Below are 21,975 nucleotides of genomic sequence, written 5' to 3'. Positions count from 1 at the left end.
AAACAATGTAGGACTCTGCCGCCGTCGCCTTTGTGGCTGATCCTGCGGCTGTAAGTGTTCCATGTAAAGTCAGGGAACCCTCTGCTCTACAAGGCAAGCCTTTTCACTTTTGAGCAGCTCTGAAATCCTTCCTGAGAGCTGGAGCTCTCCTGATTCTGCGGGGATAGTCACTTCTAGTACCAACGCCTGTGGTTCGGATTGCAGGTGAAAGATGACGGTTTAGATTGCGGGAGGCAGCTTCAGTGGTTGTGATGCTTACTGCTGACCATCCAGTGTGATCACAGTGGACCAGTCTCCCGCAGCTACATCCAGGACTGGCAATGCACCAGTATTGTTTCTGATTGGCTGGTATGTTATCATCAGTCACTGAATGACAAGCAAAGGAGAGGCATTGGTTTGTGCAATTGCAAAGCGATCGGGTAGACCATGCTCTGGGAGCAGATAGGCCCAGGGGTTTGACTAAAGCCAGCAGTAGTCTTCATTTTTGGGTGTGGTTTGTTCTCAAGGTCTTTCCTTATGGAGGCAAAGAAAGTTAACTTGTATGGTTTTAGTTTCTTCCCCAGTAGAAAGGTATAGCTTCTTTCTCAATAATTCTAGCATGTGTCCCAGGGTTGACAGCCAATATTCATTGGCTGTCAGATTCTGTGGTCAACCCCGAGCCAGTTGCTTTGATCATAAAAGGGTGGGACATGCTAATTGTCTGGACCTGGGTTATGTGCTCAACCAGGAACTGGTTGAGGTGAAATCACTTCCATTCATAGAGAGCAAGAGATAGTGATTTCCAAAGAAAAGCCACAGTTCTGTTACCAGAAGAAAGGAATGGATATGGGTTGACTAAGTAAACAAAAGTATCCTTCCATCTGGGAAGTGTTCCCAAAGTACAGGTGCCTAAGTGCCACCAGAGCCACAGAGTTGGGATTTCTGTATTTATTTATTTTTCTTAGTTCTAGTTGTGAAAGACTACCTTACAGGGTTAAATTATGGTTACTAAGTTTAGCCACTGTGGATGCAGAGCCCTACCACAGACAGTAGATTTTGAAGGATAAGTGGGGAACATATTTTCGGCTTTCCCAAATATTGTCCCTGGCACGATGGCATCCTCATTAGTGATGCATAGAGCCCACGCCTGGCATTAGGAGCCCGCCGCCAAGACAAATGCTTCCTTGTTCCCGCGCGTTGCTTTCCAGGCCAAGATCAGTGCTGAAGAGAGCAGCTACCCTTGTGCACAGCACGCCTGCTCTCCCTTCTGTTCCTCCTGGCTTGGGAGCTGTTGCACTCGGGAGACTTTCTGCCCTTCAGGTGTCTTAGAAGCAAGTGTTTTAGTGTGAGCTGTCTCCCTGTCTTCGTTCTCCTATATTATGCCATTATCCTTTTTGTTTGTGTCAGGCCCTTAAGTATTTAATCATAAGTAAATCTGCTGCTGTCTGGCTTCTTTTGGAGAAACGGCAGTCTTCCTGGGAAGGGCTCTGCAAAGCTGTCTTGCAGCGGGCTGGCGATGGGCTCCAAAGGCCAACAGAGGAAAATTGATTTCTATGATGTCTGTTCTCCCAGGAGCAGGGAAAAAACAACTTTTATTATTCACTAAGGGCATAAATTAATGCAAACCAGCTTCCTTTCCTGGAGAAATACAATAGTCAAATTAGTTTTACTTTAGAGGTTAATATGAGAAATTATGTTTGGTCGTCTGGTTTCCAGGGCTGAAGAGCTGAAGAGAGATGAAGTCTGACAAACAGAGACGCGGCCTGTGCTGCAAGGCTCGCTGCTGTCCCCTGGGGGGGGGGGCAGAGGCGGGCGGAGCAGGAGCCACGCATCTGGTTGTTTCTGTAGCCAGGGCCTTCAAGGCCAAGAAGCAAATAGGTGGTCTTTGATAAGTAAAATAAAAAATTAAATGCGAGTAAAATAAAAATAATGTGCATATGGCGGAGTGTGAAAAACACGAGAGAGGTCCGGTACACGTGGCATGTAAAGTTTTAATGGCACGGCTCTCCCGGGGATCAGGGCGAGGCACTGTGGGGCCCGCGCGCCTGTCCGAAGCTAGAGGACGCGGGCTCTCCTTTTAAAGGCATGCATCTCGCGAGATGGGGGTTTACTCGCGGGAACGCCCAATTCTCGCGGGGGTTTCAGCCCCTCCCTTGCCCTGCAGGTCATGTGACACAAAGTCACATGAGTGCAGGACCCAACTTAACATTCCGGCCTTTTGATGGTAGGGATAATGGATGACGATTGGACCCTCTAGCTTCTTCCTGCTGTCAAGGGGCGTCGTCAGGGGCCCCAGGCCGGGAGGAGTCGGGAGTCCAGTCCCCCAGAAGGGGGTGCAGGTGGGTGCATAGCTGCAGTGCGAATTGGAGGTTACCCTGGACAGCTTAGTGATGTGCGCTTGAGGAGGCTTGAACAGGCAAGGGCTGTGGCTCATCCTTTTCCAAGGGCACTGTTCCAGTGGCCCTCCTGGCCGCACGCCGGGCACAGTCTGATTGGTGGGCGTGGCTTCGCCCCACTTCAGGCAGGCTCCTGGAGGTAGTCGTCATTGCAGTCCTCCACACCTAGGTGGCGCTCCAGAGGGCTGAGCTGCCACCGCCAGCTGAAGGGCAGCTACCAGGGATCTGCTTTTTGGCAAAGTCAGAGTGTACGCTCCATTTCCGCCTGTTTCTCTCTGGAATTAAAACTTAGATGCCATGTTAAGGTTCTGTCAGCTGCGACGGACCTATACTCACAAAGAGCACGTCCCGAGACGGGTGTCCAGCAAGAATGGCAACGCGGACTCCGCACGGGCAGACAGAGAGTGTCACCCCAGCCCCGGCCTGTCGTTTCCCGCAGCACCTAGGGCGCGCCCGAGCGGGCCACCCAGCAAAATTGCAGTCTGGCGCAGGCCAAGATAGTGACTGTGACATCACCAGGCAGTGACTGTGCGCCATCACAAAATGGCAGCTGGCAGGAAAATAAATGGAAGCTGATGGGGGAGAGCATTTGGAGGGATACCAGACCACTTAGAAAAGTTCCTAACTGTTCCTGGGCCACCGCAACCCATTTCCCAACTTGTATCAAGGCAGACAGGCTCTCAGGGCATCTGCTAGTATAAAGGTTCGACTTCCCATAATTGGTTCACGGGTGGAAACGAAGAACAGGAAATGGGCGTCCCCGATTTCCCTGTTCAATCGTTCGGAAACGGAGGTTAAGAGATAGGGAAGAACATCTTCATTCCTTCTCAAAACCGGAGGATGACCTGGTCATCCGCAGCGTGGTCCCAGTGGACCATGGGACAATGGGTCACCAAGTGCTTGGATTTTAAGGTCCCAGTGGACCGGAAGACCCAAGTCCGGAACCCGCTAACCAAGGGAAGGAGGCAGTTTACCGGAGTATAGTGATGTCGGCCAGCGCTGGCTGTGACAGAAGCGCTGAGAAGCTGCTGGGGGCGCGGTGGAGCCAGGGCGCACGGATGCCAGTGGCTGGTGTGGACGGCACTGGCGGCTGGCGCAGGTGGGATCAGTGGGGGTGCGCAGGCGGCATGGCTTGCCGGGCCCGCGGCGTGGAGACAAAATGGCTTCCAGGCACACGCCAGACGCTGAGGCTGGGCCCCGAGGAGCACCGCCAGTGAGCCTGGCTCGGGGCGGGTGGGGCAAATCGGCCAGAGGTCCCGGCGGTGACCGGAGAACCAAGCTGGAATGGTGCTTTAGGAGGTCCAAGCGGCAGGCAGAGGTCCTGGCCCGCGCAGGCAGTTGGCAGGCAGAGCAAGTGCCAAGCTGCCTGGCTCGGGCCGGAAAGATGGCCGCCGACTCCTAGGATTGGTCAGGAGTGGAAAGTGGGAGGGATTAAAGATTGTGAGGCCTCCAGTGAGGCCATGAGGTGGGAGGGGTTAAAGATGGCGAGGCCTCCAGTGAGGCCATGAGGTGGGAGGGGTTAAGGATGGCGAGGCCTCCAGTGAGGCCATGAGGTGGGAGGGGTTAAGGATGGCGAGGCCTCCAGTGAGGCCATGAGGTGGGAGGGGTTAAGGATGGCGAGGCCTCCAGTGAGGCCATGAGGTGGGAGGGGTTAAAGATGGTGGGGCCAAGATGGCGGTCCCCCAGTGATTCCACGTGTCCAAGATGGCGGGCCAAAGCTGGCGACCCCCCCCCCAGAAATTCCATATGGCTGCTTACCGGAATGGCCAGGCCCAGGCAGCAGGGGTGGGCAGGCACAGGGTGAAGGGCGCCAGGGCGCGAGTCCGAGTGGAGGAACCAGCTGGAGCGCGGGCTGGATTTGGCGGGCTGGGGGCTGTTTAGCAGAGTGGCGGCCACCTAGATGGAGGAGGCAGGCGGCCCCGGCAGGCGGGTCTAAGCAACGCCAGGCGCGGAGAAGACATAGGCGCGCGGTGTGGCGCAGTCCGCGGGCGGCGCGGTCCCATTCCAGCGGCGGGCAGCGTGGGCAGGCGGGAACGGCGGTTTTAGGAGGTCCAAGCGGCAGGCAGGAGCAGAGCAGGTGCCAGCATCACCCAAGGAGCCTGGCTCCGGGCGGGTGGAACTGGCAGCCTGGCGGCCGGCGGAGCCTGCACGCCCCGGCAGTGGTGGCTGCGGCCGCAGTGGCAGTGGAAGATTGCCATCGGCACTCCAGAAGAGAGCACGTGGGCAGGAAAAGATGGCCACTGGCTCTCAGCAGAGCGCAGGGCTGGAATGATGGCCGCAGACTCTCAGCAGAGTGTGGGGCCGAAAAGATGGCCGCGAGCTCTCAGCAGAGCTCGTGGCTGGAAAGATGGCCGCGGACTCTCAGCAGAGCCCGGGGCGGGAAGAAGGCCGCCGGCTCTCCCGGAGAGCGCGGGGCTGGGGAAGAAGGCTTACGGTCCGGGCAGGCACGAGGCGGCAGCGGCGGCAGTGGTGGGAGCAACGCCTGCAAGCAGAGCGCTGGTGTGGGACCTCGCAGTCGAGCTGCTGGCGGGTCGGAGAGTCCGGGGCTCAAAAAGAGAGTAAAAATAAAAAGAGAAAACAGAAAAAAAAAGGAAAAAAATGGGGAGGGACCCAAGAGTTCTCCCGGTTCGGCACCAAATGATAAGTAAAATAAAAAATTAAATGCGAGTAAAATAAAAATAAGTGAGTACGGCGGAGTGTGAAAAACACGAGAGAGGTCCGGTACACATGGCATGTAAAGTTTTAATTGCGCGGCTCTCCCGGGGATCAGGGCGAGGCACCGTGGGGCCCGCGCGCCTGTCCGAAGCTAGAGGACGCGGGCTCTCCTTTTAAAGGCATGCATCTCGCGAGATGGGGGTTTACTCGCGGGAACGCCCAATTCTCGCGGGGGTTTCAGCCCCTCCCTTGCCCTGCAGGTCATGTGACACAAAGTCACATGAGTGCAGGACCCAACTTAACAGTCTTAAGTGTGGCTGCCCCGGGCTGATGTAGAAGGCTGTTCACTGTGGGGTTGCTTGCGCTGACAGGCTGATCAGGGTATTAGTCATTGATAAACAACAGAAATTTGTTGCTGAGAGTTCTGAAAGCTGGAAAGTCCAAGCAAGGCGCCAGCAGATTAATACTGATTCCAGCCCATAGAGTGTATCTTGTATTCCTCATAGTTCTAACTTCTAAAGGTGTCCTCACGTGGTGCAAGGGCTAAGAAGCTCCTTTGAAGTTCTTTGAAAACAGTACTGGTCCCATTTGTGAGGGTGGAGTCCTCCTGACCTGATCACACCCTAAGGCCCACCTCTTAATAGTATCGGATTTTGGATTAAGTTTCAACATTTGAATTTTGGGGAACATAAACATTCAGACCACAACACTTGAAAAAAAGAAAAGGCCAGGCGTGGTGGCACACGCTTGTAATCCAAGCATTGGGAGGCTGAGATGGGAGGATCACAGTTCACGGCCAGCCTCAGCTACTTAGTGAGGCCCTCTGCAACTCCGTGAGACCCGGTTTCAAAATAAAAGAATAAAAATTAGGGCAGGGGGTGTAGCTCAGAGGTCGAATGCCCCTGGGTTTCATCCCCAGACCCGTGAAAGAAAGAAAGAAAGAAAGAAAGAAAGAAAGAAAGAAAGAAAGAAAGAAAGGGAAAAAGAGAAAGAAAGAAGGAAGGAAAAAAGAAAAAGGAACTTTTAAAAAGTTCCATCAGAGGCAGCAGGGCGTGGTGGTGCATGTTTGTAATCCCAGCATCCGGGAGGCTGAGACTGGAGGATGGTAGTTCACAGCCAGCCTCAGCTACTTAGTGAGGCCCTTTGCAACTCAGAGAGCCCTGTTTCAAAATAAAGAATAAAAAATAGGGCTAGGGCTCAGAGGTAGAATGCCCCTAGGTTCCATCCCCAGCACCGCAAAAATAAATAAAGTATAGCCACTAGAAAACTTTTACACATTTTACATACTTGTTATTATGAGAAATGGGTTGCTTCTTTTCACTTGGAAAGATATACTTTTAAAACTATAGCCACAGCCGGGCGTGGTGGTACATATATGTATATCTTTCCAAGTCAGAAATATAGATTGACATTAACCTTTCAATAGATGATTAGTATTGTACTGACCCACCTAGAGAGAGGGGTGGGGGGAGACAGTATGTGTGTGTGTGTGTGTGTGTGTGTGTGTGTGAGTGTGTGTGTGAGTGTGTGTGTGAGAGTGTGAGTGTGTGTGTGTGTGTGTGTGTGTGTGTGTGTGTGTGTGGTGCTGGGCCTCACTAAGTAGCTGAGGCTGCCCTCGAACTGCGATCCTCCTGTCTCAGCCTCCCCAGTGCTGGTATTATAACCATGTACCACCACGCCCGGCTGTGGCTATAGTTTTAAAAGTAAAAGGAAGTAATGGTTTACAAAATCTAGTGTTCATTTTATACTTACAACACACCTCAGTTGAGACTAGCTGCAGCCTGAGTACTCAGGAACTGGTGGCCGGTGCCTGCTTTTGGAGAATGAAGACAGGATCCTCAGGTAGAAAATGTGTGAAAGAATGCATCAGGGTGTTTGTTTTATTTTGATCTTTAATATGACTATGAAGCACAGGGAAGGAAGGAAAGGTAAAAAAATTTGTGGAATAAAAGGGATTTTAGACACTTCAGGAAAAGAAAGAAATGTTAATGGTCACAAAGTCCACTGGTTTTTTGGACTTGGCTTGTCTATGTAAATCCTAAATGAAATTTAGACTTTGCTACTTAGTGTGGGACCACTGTGGCACGGACACCTAATGCGACTGAAAAATTTCTATTGTAAGGAAGTAAGTTCAATATGATAGTTAAAGAAGAAAAAAAGGAAAAGGGAATATTTTTTGTCAAATATTGCTTATGACTCAAACAAAATGAAGATGTAAGAATTAGCCAGGCATGATGGCACTCACCTGCAGTCCCAGTACTCGGGAGGCTGAGGCAGGAGGAAGGCTGCAGGTTTCATTCAGGCTAGTCTCAGCATCTTAGCAAGACCTGCAGCAACTTAGCAAAACTCCCCCCCCCCTTTTTTTTTTCCAGTACTGGGGATTGAACCTAGGGGCATTCTGCCTCCAAGCTACATTCCCAGTCCTATTTTTTATTTTTTATTTTGAAATAGGTTCTCATTTAGTTGCCAGAGGGCCTCACTAAGTAGTTGAGGCTGGCTGCGAACCTATGATCCTCCCATCTCAGTCTCCTGAGTAATTACAAGTGTGCACCACCATGCCTGGCTTAAAAACCTTTTTTCAAAGTAAAAAAAAAAAAAAGAAATAGAGCTAGAAGTGTAAAAAGAAAACCCTAAGAATTAACACTGGGCTTAGTGCCCCATGGCTCGTTGGTAGCCTTTGACCAGGGGTCTTCTGTGGTAGGGGGAGGATGGAACCCTCGCTGGACTAGCTCCAAGGACCATGACAGGAGACAGATTGGAAGCAACCAACGTAGTCAGCTTTGCGAGGGTAGAGGGAAGGTGAGCTGAAAAGTTGGGTTTTGTTGGTTTGTTGATCCAGTAAGGGGAAAGGATTTCAGTATGAGAAGAGGTGTTTTATTTGAAAAAGAGGAAATGCACAGGGGATATTAGCACAGCCTTCCCACATGTGAAGGAGTGATGTATGAAGAAGCAGTGGGCCGCTCGGCGCATGCCCCAGGCTGAACCTCCGGGCACAGTGCCGTGAGGGGTGCGACCTGTCGGCGTACAGTCCTGCCGTTGGCGTTGCCGGGAGCGAGGATGCCTCGAAGATGTTGTTTTTATGATTGGAGATGTTAAAGCGTCTCTGAGTTAGACTAGTATTTCTCAACTATGTTCTCAGCACACTTGTGGATAGAACAGTTTTCGGTAGCACATTTGAAAGGGCTCAAAATAACCTTATAAAGGGCAGCAGTAGTGAAAACACGCCATGCTCTGGTGTGACGGTGACCTCGCAGGCCCCCTCTACTGCTTGAACGGAAATGCTTAGAGCTTTGAGCGAGGTCGCTTTTATACTCGAAACGCAACATTCCTATGTATACCAATGAAAATACACGGTCCCTTTTTGTTGCCCGCTGGAGGCTACACCATTGTTCCTGCCCAGAGAAATCTGTGCTCAGCTCTGGCTCTGCACAGGGTCAGTCGGCTGCTAAGCTCTCAATCCACTCCGATGCCAGGAAGGCGGATCAGGGGTAATCTATTGTGGACAACAGAAGCCACTCTCCCCAGTATAAGCAGAAAGGGATTTAATACTGATACAGGGAATTAAATGCTCACACCCTCATCGGAAGGGCCAGAGAGCCAAGTAGGCTGGACTCCCAGGACCTTCGGCTTTGCCATGCTCAGGCAAGAAAGCTGCCACTTCCTGATAAAAAGCTAAACAGGAAACGAGGGCTGCACCTCTGCGGTGGAGTACTCGTCCAGATGTGCAGGGCCCTGGGCTCAGTCCAAGTACTGCTGCAAAAGCAAATCAACAACAAGCTGGTCAGTCAAAAAGCCTGAAGCTTGCCGGGCACAGTGGTGCATGCCTGTGATCCCAGTACTTGGGAGGTTGGGACTGGAGGAGTTTAGGTTCAAGGCCAGCATGTGGCAACTTAGCAAGGCCCGTTTCAGAAATTAAAAAAAATAAATAAATAGGAGCTGGGCACGCACGGAAACACACACCTGTAATCCTAGTACTTGGAATGCTGAGACAAGAAGATTGCAGTTTCAGGGACACCCTCACCAAGTAGCAAAACTGTCAACGACCTAGCAAGACCCTGTTTCAAAACAAAAAATAAAATAGGGCTGGCGTAGAGCTTAGAGGTAGAATAGCCCTGGAGTCAATCCCTAGCACCATAAAAATAAATAAATACATAAATAAAATAAAAAATAAAAATAAAAAGGTGGTCGGGTATGGTGGCACACACCTATAAGCCTAGTACTTGGGAGGCTGAGACAGGAGGATCGCAGGTTTGAGTCCAGCCTCAGCAAGTAGCAAGACTCAGCAACCTAGCAAGACTGTGTTTCAAAACAAAAAAATAAAATAGGGCTGAATGTGTAGTTTGGAGGTAGAAAGCCCTGGGTTCAATCCCCAGAACCACAAAAATAAATGCAAAATAAAATAAATAATAAAAATTTAAAAGGACTGGGGGCATAGGTCAGTGGTAGAACACCCCTGAATTCAATCACCAATAACACACGCACACACACACACGCACACGCACACGCGCGCCAGAAGCTGCACCACTGCAGAACCACACGACCAACGTGCCTTGCTCCCCAAAGCTACCACTGCCATTTCATACAGCTGAAGAATCAAGAAGCTGCTGACCCCAGAACCACAATACCCTGTCACTGTCTGCAAAGGAAAATGCTGCCTCGGTTGCAAATCTGAGACTCTCATGAGTGCCTCTGATTCGCGGACTCTAAACCACGTCCTTAGTGCCAGCTGCAAAGAAGTCGAGGACATTTCAATTTTGGTTTCCAGCTTTTGCTCAATGCCCGGGGATCGAAGTGGACACCAAGCAAGGCATCTGGAGTCGGGGCCTCGAGCAGTAGCTTTCTTCAGTCACAGAGGAAACAGCTTGGACACGGGGATGGAAAGCCCGACACGCTAGTCAAAGCTGGCACCTGCTCTCGGGCCCGGGCCTCAGGTAGGCGGCCGAGGTGCGAGTCCTAGCAGTAACTGTCAGTGACCGCACCGCCCAAACGGAGGTGAGGCCGGAAGCGCCTGCCTGGCGTCCAGCGACCAGGGGAGACGCAGCTAGACGCCAGCAGCCTGTAGTATTTCCTCATTTCTGTTCTGTAGGCCTGGGGGTTGATGTCTTACTGACAGGTTGTCTTTGCGCCTGTGCACCCCACACAGTCCTCACAGAGCAGCTGCCTGCTGGAGGCCGGTGAAGCCCGAGTGCAGTGACTGACCGAAGCCAGCGGTGACCTCATTCAAGGAAGGCCAAACCTCCCGACACCGTCTCCCTGTTCCAAATGAGTACTTTCCCAGTTTTTGGCATCCGCAGTCATTTGTGCTTCAACAAATACTCACGGAGTACCTCTGTACTGTGGAGACCCTGAGAACGAGGCAGGTTAGGTCCCTGCCCACGTGGACTAACATTCCACAGAGAGAGACGGGCCATACACCAGTAAACAAATGCACACCCAGGACGGCTTCAGACAGCCGTGAGCAGCGTGGCCGATGCAGGGAATTCAATGCTCACACCATCGCTGGAAGGGCCAGGAGCCAAGTGGAAGACTCTTCACCTCCCCACCGCCCTGCACGGTGTCCTGCGCTGTCAGTCCTGGGCTCCTCTGAGGACAGAAGCAATTCCAGCTGTGCCTGCATTCGCCTGTCTGTTCCCGTGGGGGGATCCACCCATCCTGCCGTTCCTCTGAGCCGGCGTGTCTGTCCTCCCCCAGCTCTTGGAGCCGGCCCCCAGGAGCGGGAAGGCTCCAGAGACAGTGCGGACGGGCCCTCGTTTCACTGTCTCCCACTCTGCCTGTCCAGCCTTCCCTCGGTCTGCTGAAGCCCTGGCCACTTTGGTGATCTCCCTCCCCTCTGCCAGGGCCTGCCTTGAGACCCACTTTTTCCCTACTCAGGGCAGCCAGCCCCTCCAGACAGGCTCCGGGGTCAGTGTGATTCCCCACGGCGCTTCTTAATTTGGGCTCACATGTTCTGCTGAGTACCTTTTAGGAGGCTCGGGGGTTCGAGTATATATCCTTAACCTTCTCTTTCAGCCTTTCCTTAGACTAGGCCACCCTTCTTGTTAGAGAGCTGGGACAGCTAAAGAAGAAGAGGCTCTCTGCCCGTCCTGCTCCTGCGCCTGCGGGCTGCCTCGCGCCGCTGGGCACGTCCACAGCCAGCTCAGGAGGCCCTCGCTCTTTATCACGGTGCTGAGATGTGCGGAGCCTCCATGTCGCGCCCATCCCTTTGGACAGCAGGTTCTCAGAGCTGGAGCAGAGACCTTGGCCATGCTCTTATTTCAGTAGGGTTTCTGCTGTCTGTTGGGCTATTCCAAGGAATTGTGCAAATGGTACTTAATCTGCCATCTCTTCAAGAAGTTCTTCAACTGATAAATATTTTAAACAGTGAGACGGTAAAGATAAAATATCTCAGAAGGTTAAGGGAGGCATAAGATTTTGTTTGGTTGGTTTTGTTTTGTTTTTACAGAATCCAGGGGCATTCTACCTCCAAGCTATACCCCCAGCCCTATTTTATATTATTTATTTTGAAACAGGGTCTCACTGAGTTGCAGAGGGCCTCACTAAGTAGTAGCCGAGGCTGTCCGCGAACCCAGATCCTCCCGTCTCAGATTCCCAAATGCTGGGATTACAAGCGTGCACTACTACACCTGGATAAGTTTTTTAAATTAATAAGTTAAGACCCAAAAAGATAAAAAAGTGAATAAGTGGATCAAAATTAACAGTGGTGAGACAAAATCTGAACACTTAGAGAGTAAAGGTAAGGAAAAATGAAAGTGTAAGAAAAAATAAGTGGTTGCTGGGCGTGGTGGCGCACGCTTGTAATCCAGAGCTTGGGAGGCTGACACAGGAGGATCGCACAGGTTCGAAGCCAGGCTCTGCTGCTTAGTGAGGCTCTCAGCAACTTAGTGAGACCCTGTTTCCAAATAAAATATAAAATCGATCTGGGAGTATAGTCTGGAGGTAGAAAGCCTCTAGGTTCCACCCCCATTACCACCAAAAAATAAAAAAATAAGTGGTTAAAAAGGTAAAATTTAATGGTTTGAAAGAGCTAACATTTAGATTTTATTTACAAAATCTTAAAGATTAAAGGGCTAGCAAATCACATGCTAGCCAGGTACGGTGGTGCCAGCCTGTAATCTCAGCACTGGGTAGGATGAGCCGGGGATCTCAGGCCAAAGGTAGAATGGGTTCAATCCCTAGTACCACACAAAAATAAAAAAGTAAGTAAATAAATAATGAAATAAATAGGGCTGAGGGTATAGCTCAGAGGTAGAATGTCCCTGGATTCAATCCTCAGCACCCGAGATATAAAAAATAAAGAAAAATTTAAAAACCACCACTGGAAAGTTTTACGTTTTTGTTGTTGTTGTTGTTTGTTTATACTCACTCTTCCACTCTGACCCATGTGCAGAGGTCACACGTGCGCAGCTCACTCTGGAGTGCCTGTGTTTCACGTGTCCTGTAGTTGCGTGTGGCAAGTGGCCGCAGAGCAGGACAGCACAGCCTGGGTCAGATTGCACTCGCAGGACTTCGCCTGAATCAGAAGCTCGGCCCAGCTCCTGCCTGTTCCCGTCCTACTTCCTCTGTCTCTGCTCTCTCTTGACCTTTTTTTTTTTTTTTTATGGTACTGGGGATGGAACCCAGGGGCATTCTACCTCTGAGCTGCACCCCCAGCCCTAGTTTTTATTTTGAAACAGAATCTCACTGAGTTTCAAAGAGCCTCACTAAGTAGCTGAGGCTGTCCGCAAACCACGATCCTCAGGTCTCAGCCTCCCGAATGCTGGGATGACAGGCGTGCACCACCACGCCCAGCCTTCTCTTAGCATCTTAGGAGCACCTTTTCAGCGAATCCTCTGCATGCAAGTATTATCTTTATAATGAAAAGAAATCTCAAGAGTTCAGAAAGAAAAAAGGAAGCTGGGCATGGTGGTGCAGACTTGTAATCCCAGCATTCGGGAGGCGGAGAGCAGAGGATCGCAGTTAGTGGACAGCCTCGCTACTTAGTGAGGCCCTTAAGAACTCAATGAGACCCTGTTTCAGATATAAAAAGGGCTGGGGGTGTAGCTCAGAGGTGGAATGACCCTGGGCTCCATCCTCAGGACTGCAAAAAAGAAAAAAAGGACCTCTCATTATTGGCTTTCTTTTCTTTTTCATTTTTTCTTTTTTTTTTTCCCCATACTGGGAATGGAATCCAGGGCAGTCTACCTCCGAGGGACACCCCCGGCCCCATATTTTATTCTTTACTTTTTGAAACCGTGTCTTACTGAGTTGCAAAGGGCCTCACTAAGTAGCTGAGGCTGTCTGAATTGTGATCCTCCGGTCTCAGCCTCCCGAATGCTGGGATGGCAAGCGTGCCCACCACGCCCGGTGACCTCTCATTATTGCAGAATTATTATTCCTCCACTGTTTTGTGCTAACACAACCTTAAGCTCTGAGACACTGAGGCTTGGGAGAGTAGGGGGCGCCTTTGAATAAATATGGAACGGCCCTTGCCTTCTGTTGTAGATCAAAGGCTTAAGCTTTGCCAGGCATAGTGGCGCACTATCCCTGCGCTCGGGAGGCGGAGACAGGAGGATCGCACAGGTTCGAAGCCAGCTGCGCTGGCTTAAGAGACCCTGTTTCCAAATAAAAATATATATAAAATAGGTCTGGGAGTGTAGCCCGGAAGGAACCCCAGTACCACCACCACCACAAAAAAAAAAAAAAAAAAAAAAAAGGCTTAAGCTTTGATTCTGTCTTTCTTGCTGCAAAGGTAAATGCCCTCAAGTCAGCCTGGGTAAGATGATCTAGAAGACTGGGTCGGGATCTGCCCCTTAGACTTCTGAGACCCAGAAAAGGCCATGGGCAGAGCTGAGTCATTTCTTACAAAGGAGGAACACTAGGGGGCCTGTGAGAGAAAAGTCAGAGCCACAGGTGGGGCAGATGGGGCTTGAATCCCTCCAGCAGGAGGCATGGGTCACTAGAGCGACTTCTTTTTTTGTTGTTTTTGCTTTTCGCATTTATTTTTGTTTTGTTTTGTTTGTACCGGGGTTTGAACTCAGAGGCATTCTACCCCCAAGCTACACCCTCAGCCAGGTTTTATTTCTTATTTTGAAACAGAGTCTCAATTGGTCGCTGAGAGCCTTGCTAAGTTACTGAGGCTGGGTTTGAACCTGCAATCCTATCTTCACCTCCCAAACACTGGTATCACAAGTGTGCATCACCACAGCTGGCCAAATTCTGCTTTGTGTGTGTGGGGGTGACTACTGGGGATTGAACCCAGGAGCATTCTGCCCCTGAGCAACACCCCCAGCCCTATTTTATTGTTTTTGAAACAGGGTTTCAAGCTGGGCATGGTGGTGCACGCTTGTAATCCCAGTACTTGGGTGGCTGAGACAGGAGGATTACATGTTTGAGGCCAGCCTCAACCTCAGCCACCTCATGAGGCCCTCTGCAACTTAGTGAGCCCTTGTTTCAAAATAAAAAACCAAAATAGGGCTGAGGATGTAGCTCTGAAGTATATTGCCCCTGAGGCCAATCCTCAGTACCACAAAAAGGAAAGAAAGAGGGAAAGAGGGGGGAAAAGGTGGAAGGAGGGAAGAAAAAAAGACTCTCAACAACTTGCAGAGGGCCTCACTAAGTTGCTGAGGCTGGCTCTGCACCTGCTGTCCTCCCGTTTCAGCCTCCCAAGTACTGGACTATAAGCATGCACCACTCTTGTCCGACTTCTGCTGGCCTTGGGATCCTGGAGTGGGCAGCGCCTGCCTGACTCCTCACACCCAGCGGTGTGGCATCATGTTGCTGGCATCCAGCCAGCAGCTCCTGTGCAGACCCTGCCCCCGACACGCCACCCTGCACTCAGGCCTCTCTCTCGCCTTGTCACAGTCTTTTGAGAGAAGGCATCGTGAAGAGCACCTCTTGACCAAATGTTACCCAAGTTACTGCTTTTTATTTTTCCATTTCCAAGTAATTGGATTTGTTGGCGTGTTGGCTTTCACCTGGGGTAGAGGTGAATGAAGACACTGCTAATGGGCTCAGAAATTCCCATCAGAAGGCGCGGGAATGACCTCGTTTCTTAACAAAGGCCCCTCCGTCCTAGAACTGCCTTCCCCACCTTGCTCTCTGTGTCTTCAGAGAAAGAGCAGGCACAGCTCAGGGCCACAGTTCTCAGGTCACCCTGTGAACAGCCGTTTATTAACTCACAGCACTCATCTCTTGCATGCCACACGCCATCTCTCTTGAATGTGGGATTGGGTCCTTTTTGTCTCCAGGGTCGTTGCCAGGCTAAGCCCTTTTTATGTCTGTTCCTGGACATTTTAACTGGAAATTAGATTAACCAAGTACTGCTGGACCACCCCAGTGGTGACGGTGGGACCCCACACTGTTCTCCAAAAGCATTCTAGACAGTGCTTCCCACGCTCAGTCAAGGTAGCTCCCCCCCGCAAGTTTGTGATTATTTAAATGCTCACCTAGCTCTGTATTAGTCCACTTTTCATTCCATAACAAAATACTGAGGCTTTGTAACTCTACAAAAGGAAAGTTCCTTTGGGCTACAGTTTGGGTTAAAAAGGGTGAGGGGCCACATCTGGCAATGATTCTTGCCAACAGATCCCAAGGTGGCGCGGAGTTTCTCCTGGCAAGAGATGGGGCGTGCATGTGTGTCTGTGCCTCCTCTGGTGTCTGTCTGTCGCTCTTTCTTACAAAGCCACAAGGATCGGAGCACGGGGGCCCCACCCTGGTGACCCGTCCTGATCACCTTCCAAAGGGCCTACCTCTAACAGCATACAGGAAATAAGCTTCCACCCTCTTAACACCTCAACATGGGGATTAAGTTTCAACACAAAAACTTTCTAAGGACTCATTCAGAACATTTCCAAACCACACTATGAGCCCACTGACTTGGCCAGACGGATGACGACACTGACTTTTAAGGGGTGTGATGGGACTTGGACTGTTGGGACAGTGCCCCGCACCCAGGGTCCTGAGCACTCAATTGTGGTGCAGCCTCGTGGGCGTCTGGGCCCTGGGTGTGCCTTGGCATCCCCCACCTCCTGACTCAGGAACTGCCGCCCTGGGGAGGAGAGCTAGGTCAGGCGCGGCAGATCACGCTGTTCTCTGTTGCTCAACGCCTTTCCCTCCTTCTGCCTCAGCACAGCACCGCAGGCTCCAGGCCCACTCATGGATCCGCTGACCAAGGGGCCCTGCGGGAGTCAGGTGGCACAGACCCTTCTCTGGAAAGCAAAGTCATCTCTTTCCTTTGGCATCCAGCCCCTTCAGACATGGCCAACGAAAGACCCGGAGCTAGAGTCCCAGGTCAACCTGTAAGTAAGTAAGAGAAGCAGCCTCTCAGCTTGGGCCCGTGGTCACTTTCATGGGAAATCCCCGGGAGAGAGGGGAGTGGACATTTGGTTGGGAAATGCATATCTGTCCTTGATGATCTGTTGTTCGCGTATTATGTAGCAGTGTTCGTTGAGCATCTGCCCTGGTTAGCCCCTGCGTCATCGGGCAGGATGAGCACACCTGATCACTTCCCGTCTTCAGGGGGTTTATAACTCCAGGGCAGAGAGCCACTCACCAAGTAAATGCTAACAAACTGTGATAAGTACTGTGAAGTGTGTTGTCTTGGTTCTGTAACATTGACAGAATGCCTTCTACTTGCCAGCAACTTACTGGGGATATAAAAGAATGTATCTTCCTTACCTTTGAATATCAAATAGTATATGGAAGGAACAAAGTTCCAATATGATGCAGAATAAAGTATGATAACAACTATATAAGGAGACATCAAGGGACTTGAAGGCCCTTAGGGTGGCACCATTCCACTGTGCAGTCCTGCGCCCTGGGCCTTTGTTAGAGCATGTGATACTATTTGTTGGATGGATGAATAAATGCATGAATTAAGATACTACAAGGGAGGGGTGCTCAGCTTTCCAGGGCAGGCAGAGGCAACTCATACCTTATATGATTAAGACAAAGGAAATGCTCCGTCAGTTCAATGCAGCAAATCTATGCCTACCGTGCCCCATGCGTTTATAAGGCCAGAATGATATGTTCCACTGTGGAAGAGGTGACGTGAACTCTTAATAGTCATGGATCAAAATTAAGTCATAAAGGAATACATTTACCAATGACACTGATGGGAGCATTAGGTAGGAGGGCTACAGCAAGGCAGAGCAGTTTCTTCTATAAATTTCAGATATTATAGCTTTTTTATTTTTATTTATTTTTTCTTGCAGTACTGGGGATGGAACCCAGGTCTGCTCCATCACTGAGCAACAGCCCCAGCCCCAGCCCCCCCCTTTTTAAAATTTGTATTTATTATTTATTTATTTTGTGGTACTGAAGATTGAATCAAGGGGCATTGTACCTCTGAGCTACACCCCCAGCCCTATTTTTTTTTTAATCTTTATTTTTGAAACAGGGTCTCACTGAATTGCGAAGGGCCTCACTAAGTAGCTGAGGCTGTCCGTGAACCACGATCCTTCTCCGGTCTCCGCCTCCCAAAAGCTGGGATTACAAGTGTGCGCCACGATGCCCGGCTTAGTTTTTTTTATTTTGTGACGGGGTCTTGCTAAGTTGCCCAGGCTGGCTTCAAACTTGTGATCCTTCTGCTTCAGCCTCCTGAGTAGCTGGGATCATAGGCATGGGACACTGTGCCCAGCTCCATTATCACATTCAGTGAATTGATGGTGGGGCCAGAGATCTGCTATGCTTGGCTGTACATTCTGAGGAACTCACCTGTTAGCTACAAGACTGTTAGGTCACCTACAGAAGTTAAGGCAAATGGCTACTACAGGGCGTAAGTACACAGTGGAGTCAAGCTTCTGGCGCTCCCCCACGGCCCACCTCCCTCTCCAGCCCTGTTTCAGTCTACCTGCAGCCTGGCTGTAGCCTCAGAGCCCTGCGACTTGAGACAAGCGCCTTCCTTACCAGTTAGGAGTGGCAGGAAGGACTCGAGTTGCCCAGTCTGGCCCACAGGCCCCTCGCTGTTCTGCCAGGGAGCATCCCTTATCAGGGGCAGACTCTTGCCCTGGTGAGCTGGAGTGGCCTTTTTTTTTTTTCCTCCGTGGGTGAAAGGGCAGGGAGTGAAGATTGGACCCAGGACATCCCTTGAGCTATACAACTAGCTCTTTTTAGTTTTGAAACAGTCTCGCTAAGTTATTATATATGTGCTGGTCTTGAACCTGCAGTCCTCTTGTTTCAGCCTCCCACATACTAGGATAACAGGCATATAACACACACCCAGCCAGAGCAGCCACAGAAGGGAAGAGTGGTCAGGAGGCAGCGAGACAGGACTCAGGTCGGTGTGAAAACCAGTGGAGGAGCTTCAAGGGGGAGGGAGCAGTCTGTGGCCCGTCACAGAAACAACAGGACGTTTCGTCAAAAATATGGGCCATGGAGTCAGGCAGGGGTGTGCATGCCTGTAATCCCAGTACTTGGGAGGCTGAGGTGAGAGGACTTCATGTTTGAGGCAAGCCTCCATAACTTAACAATACCATGCTTCAAAATAAAAATAGGGAGTTGGTGTAGCTGGAAGTAGAACGCCCTTGGGTCCAACCACCAGTACCACATAAATAAATGTGTGTGTGTGTGTGTGTGTGTGTGTGTGTGTGTGTGTGTGTGTGTTGTGGATGTGTGTGTAAGAATCAGAATCTCTGTAATGAGAATGTCTAGTGGTGGGAGCCAGGAATCTGGCTGATAGCATCAGACACAACAGGAAGCTTGAGGACCAAAACTAAAGGCTGAGGGTTGGTTAGAAAGCCTGGAACAAAGCCGGGCGTGGTGGCGCACACTTGTAATCCCAGCATTCGGGAGGCTGAGACCAGAGGATCACGGTTCGCAGACAGCCTCAGCTACTTAGTGAGGCCCTTTGCAATTTAGTGAGACCCTGTTTCAAAATAAAGAATAAAAAATAGGGCAGGGGGTGTAGTCCGGAGGTAGAATGCCCCTGGGTTCCAGCCCCAAACCCGCAAAAAAAAAAAAAAAAAAGTCCTGGAACATGTTCTTCGACACCCAGGGTCAGATGGGAAGGCTGATCTAGGACTCTCTGAGGCAGACCTCACTTTTCCTAACTCCTAACCTTGGCTCCAGGCTAATACTAAACACGTGTGAGATAAAGCTTCCCCATAGAGAACAGGGCTCCCAGGAGGATGGCCACGCAGCGCCATTCTGCCTGAAAAGGAATCAGCCAGGAAGAGAGGAAAAAGAGTTTGAAAAGTTTCTAGTCCCTTTCAAATTAACTCGGAATTCTTGTTTACTACTAGTCCTTCCTACGATCAACTACAACATACTAGAATGAAATTGGATTTCTTCAAAGTCTCTAATTCAGACTCAGTTTCCCCCACTACACTGAATTAGTAGCACTTTGCTTTTTTGATCTTTCGAGGAAAGTTCCCATGTATTTGAGTTATAACCAAAGCATGGTATTTTGTGATTCTTTTTATATAGACATTTAAAAAGTAGTTTCTAAAACTTCAAAAGATGTTGTTGCTCTGGATTGAAGGGCTACTTTATTTAAAGCAGTGCTAGGAAGTAAGCTTTGGTACTTACTGTTAGAAGAAATCCTATCCCCGCCCTTCTGTTTCCACAAGGAAACTTTTCTACTCCTGGAAGAAAGAAGCTGGCCAGCTAACGTCTTTTTTTTTTTTTTTTTTTAATCTTTCTCTTTGGGGATCTGCTTGCCCACAGAACCTGTGGTTGATCTCACCTTCTGGTTTATTTGGGAAACACGCCCCACCTTCTAGAGGCCAGTGTAGAGGCCCCGTCTGTCTCTGTTCCCTGTTGGAGTGTGGCAGTCATGAGACAGCAATTCCCCTGGCCACCATCTGGGTAACCGTCTGTCCCTCTACAGAGCCGACTCTCCCACAAGAGGGCTGTTCCAATGTCTGAACTTGGGGGAAGAACAGGAAGCCCATATGTCTGTAGGACTCAGCCTCTCTTGCCAGCAAAACACTGGTGGTAAGGAAATTCATATTTTTTATTTTCATTCTTGTGGCTCCTGTCACGAATCCCCAGCTGATTCCAAACCTAGAAAGAGAGGGGTCAGTTGATTGGCAGGCTCCCAGAGCTCCAGCAGTGAGATAGGTGAGTTTGTGGGGTGCGTTTGCTTTTTCTTTTTCTTTGTTTTTTTTTCTTTCTCCCTTGTTCTTGGCGAGTCACTAGCATTGAGGTGATATTTGAAGGCTTAGGAGCAGTGAGGTCCCCAGGCAGGGAGGTGGCCTGGGTCGAGGGAGAGGAAGGTAGACTGTGACCGTTCACAGTGATGTGAGCTCAGGATGCTGCTGATGGGCTGAGACCCAGCAACAGGACTCAGTTGGTGCTGCTCCGTGTGACCTAAAATCAGGAAGGAAGACGGTCCCGCACTCTGCGAGGGCGTCCTGGCCCCTTTATCCATGCCCTGCTCGCTGTCGAGCTGTTTCCCCTGCAGGAATAGCCGCTGAGAGCAATCGTTTTCCCCAAGGAGGTTATGCCATTGCTCAAATTGTATTCCTTTGACTATCCTCGTCTTCAGTTCTTTCAAAAATTATATTCCTCAAGGACTGGCAACCCACTTTTGGTGCTCACCTCAACTCAAAGTACAGTACAGAACACTGTAAGAACACACTATAAATAGCGATGGGATGGTTCTGGGCTTTTTAGCCAGTGCTCTGAAGAGGCAAGAGGCCATAGCTGGGCCCGTCCTGCCCTGAATTCACCTTAGCCAGCACTCCTTTTTATAAATCCCATTTTGGCCTTAGATTTAACCCAGTTGTTTTCTTGCCACCTCCTCTAGTCATGCATGCTCTTAGTTTAAACACCTTTGCCTCCTGTGTCTCGTATGCTTGGCTGATCTATCAGACACCTCGCTGCTCTCACCACCCGCCAGTGCCGAGACTATTTAAGAGTCCGAGCAGCTTACAGAGTAAATATTTTAGATCTTTCAAAAATATAGTTTGACCTTAAAAGCACAAAGTAAGCTGCTCTTCCCTCACTGGGAGACTGATGTGCCCGGAGGGAAGCTGAGCACAGATTAGCAGGGAGCAGGTGCTCACGGGGCTCAGTCCACAGAATGAGAGGACAGCACAGAAGGCATTCAGGAGGAGCCCAGGGCTTTCCTCTCTCCCGCCACCTCGAGGCAAAACTCATGTCCGTTCCACAAGCATTTTATTTTTATGTTTGAGACTACATTTTTTTTTATTGGTATTAACTGTGAAAGAATCAGAATAGGCCACCCCCAAATATGCCGCTTTGGCATAAGGATTAATTTAAGCTGAAGGCAACTGAGAAAAGCAGGCGTGGGAAGACGCTTTCCCTTCCCGTAGCGGCCTAGAAGCAGAGCCTAAGTCCTCTTCCCCTGCATCGAGACAAGAACCGCTAGTTTAGCCTGGGACAGATAAGGTGCCAGGTGAATCTGCAGAAACAAATCTCAGCAAATGGTCCTCACCCCCCTGACTCCCCAGTACTCACCTTCCCACGATTTGCCCCTGGGCTCCCATGACCTTTTCTCTTTATGTAGTTGCTCCTCCCCAGTTTATCACCTTTATGAAGGTGGTGTAGAAGCCCCACATCTCTTTGTTTCTTTGGGCTTTCCATTTCTTTTCTGTGGAGCTCCGTGCCTGTCATATTTAAAATCAAATCTGTACACATTTTCTCCGGTTGATCTGTCTTTTGTGAGGTTCATTTGCAGCCTTCAGATATAGACCATAAAAGGATTAAAGAAAAAATTTTCTTCCCCAAAGTGATAAAATGTAGATTATAGCCAATTCTAGCTTTTCTCTGGTTTTGTACACAAAGATCTTTCTTCTGTGCCGTTGATGCTCAGCTGCACAGCTTCCTAAAAGAGGCACAATGCACGGCCTGTGTTTATTTTAATATTTATTGTGCTCAACCAGGACACCATGATAAGTGCCCCTTATGCCTTTTCTCATTAAACCCAACAGGAAGGTGTCCTGATTTTAGGTATCTGTTGAATTAATTCATTGATCAAGTCCTATTTTATGGTTGCTAGCAC

The 21,975-nt window shown here is 49.9% G+C and overlaps 1 protein-coding gene across 2 annotated transcripts in view; it reads left to right on the top strand.

Moving 5' to 3' along the window:
• The window catches only part of GARNL3 (GTPase activating Rap/RanGAP domain like 3), a gene marked incomplete at both ends in the record, with an annotated part of 163,494 nt that overhangs the window by 6,228 nt on the left and 135,291 nt on the right, over positions 1-21,975 (top strand). The window contains one exon of one of the 2 annotated variants that reach the window (XM_080708491.1): positions 16,136-16,306. In XM_080708491.1, the coding sequence (XP_080564617.1) occupies positions 16,136-16,306 (171 nt within the window). Of the gene's footprint in view, positions 1-16,087; positions 16,307-21,975 lie in introns of both variants that reach the window. The other variant, XM_080708490.1, reaches the window with a different exon arrangement.

The sequence above is a fragment of the Muscardinus avellanarius genome (assembly GCF_963383645.1).
Source record: "Muscardinus avellanarius genome assembly, chromosome: 13".
Classification (NCBI taxonomy): domain Eukaryota; kingdom Metazoa; phylum Chordata; class Mammalia; order Rodentia; family Gliridae; genus Muscardinus; species Muscardinus avellanarius.
Note: the sequence above shows the minus strand (reverse complement) of the source record. Positions and strands in the feature narration are given on the sequence as shown.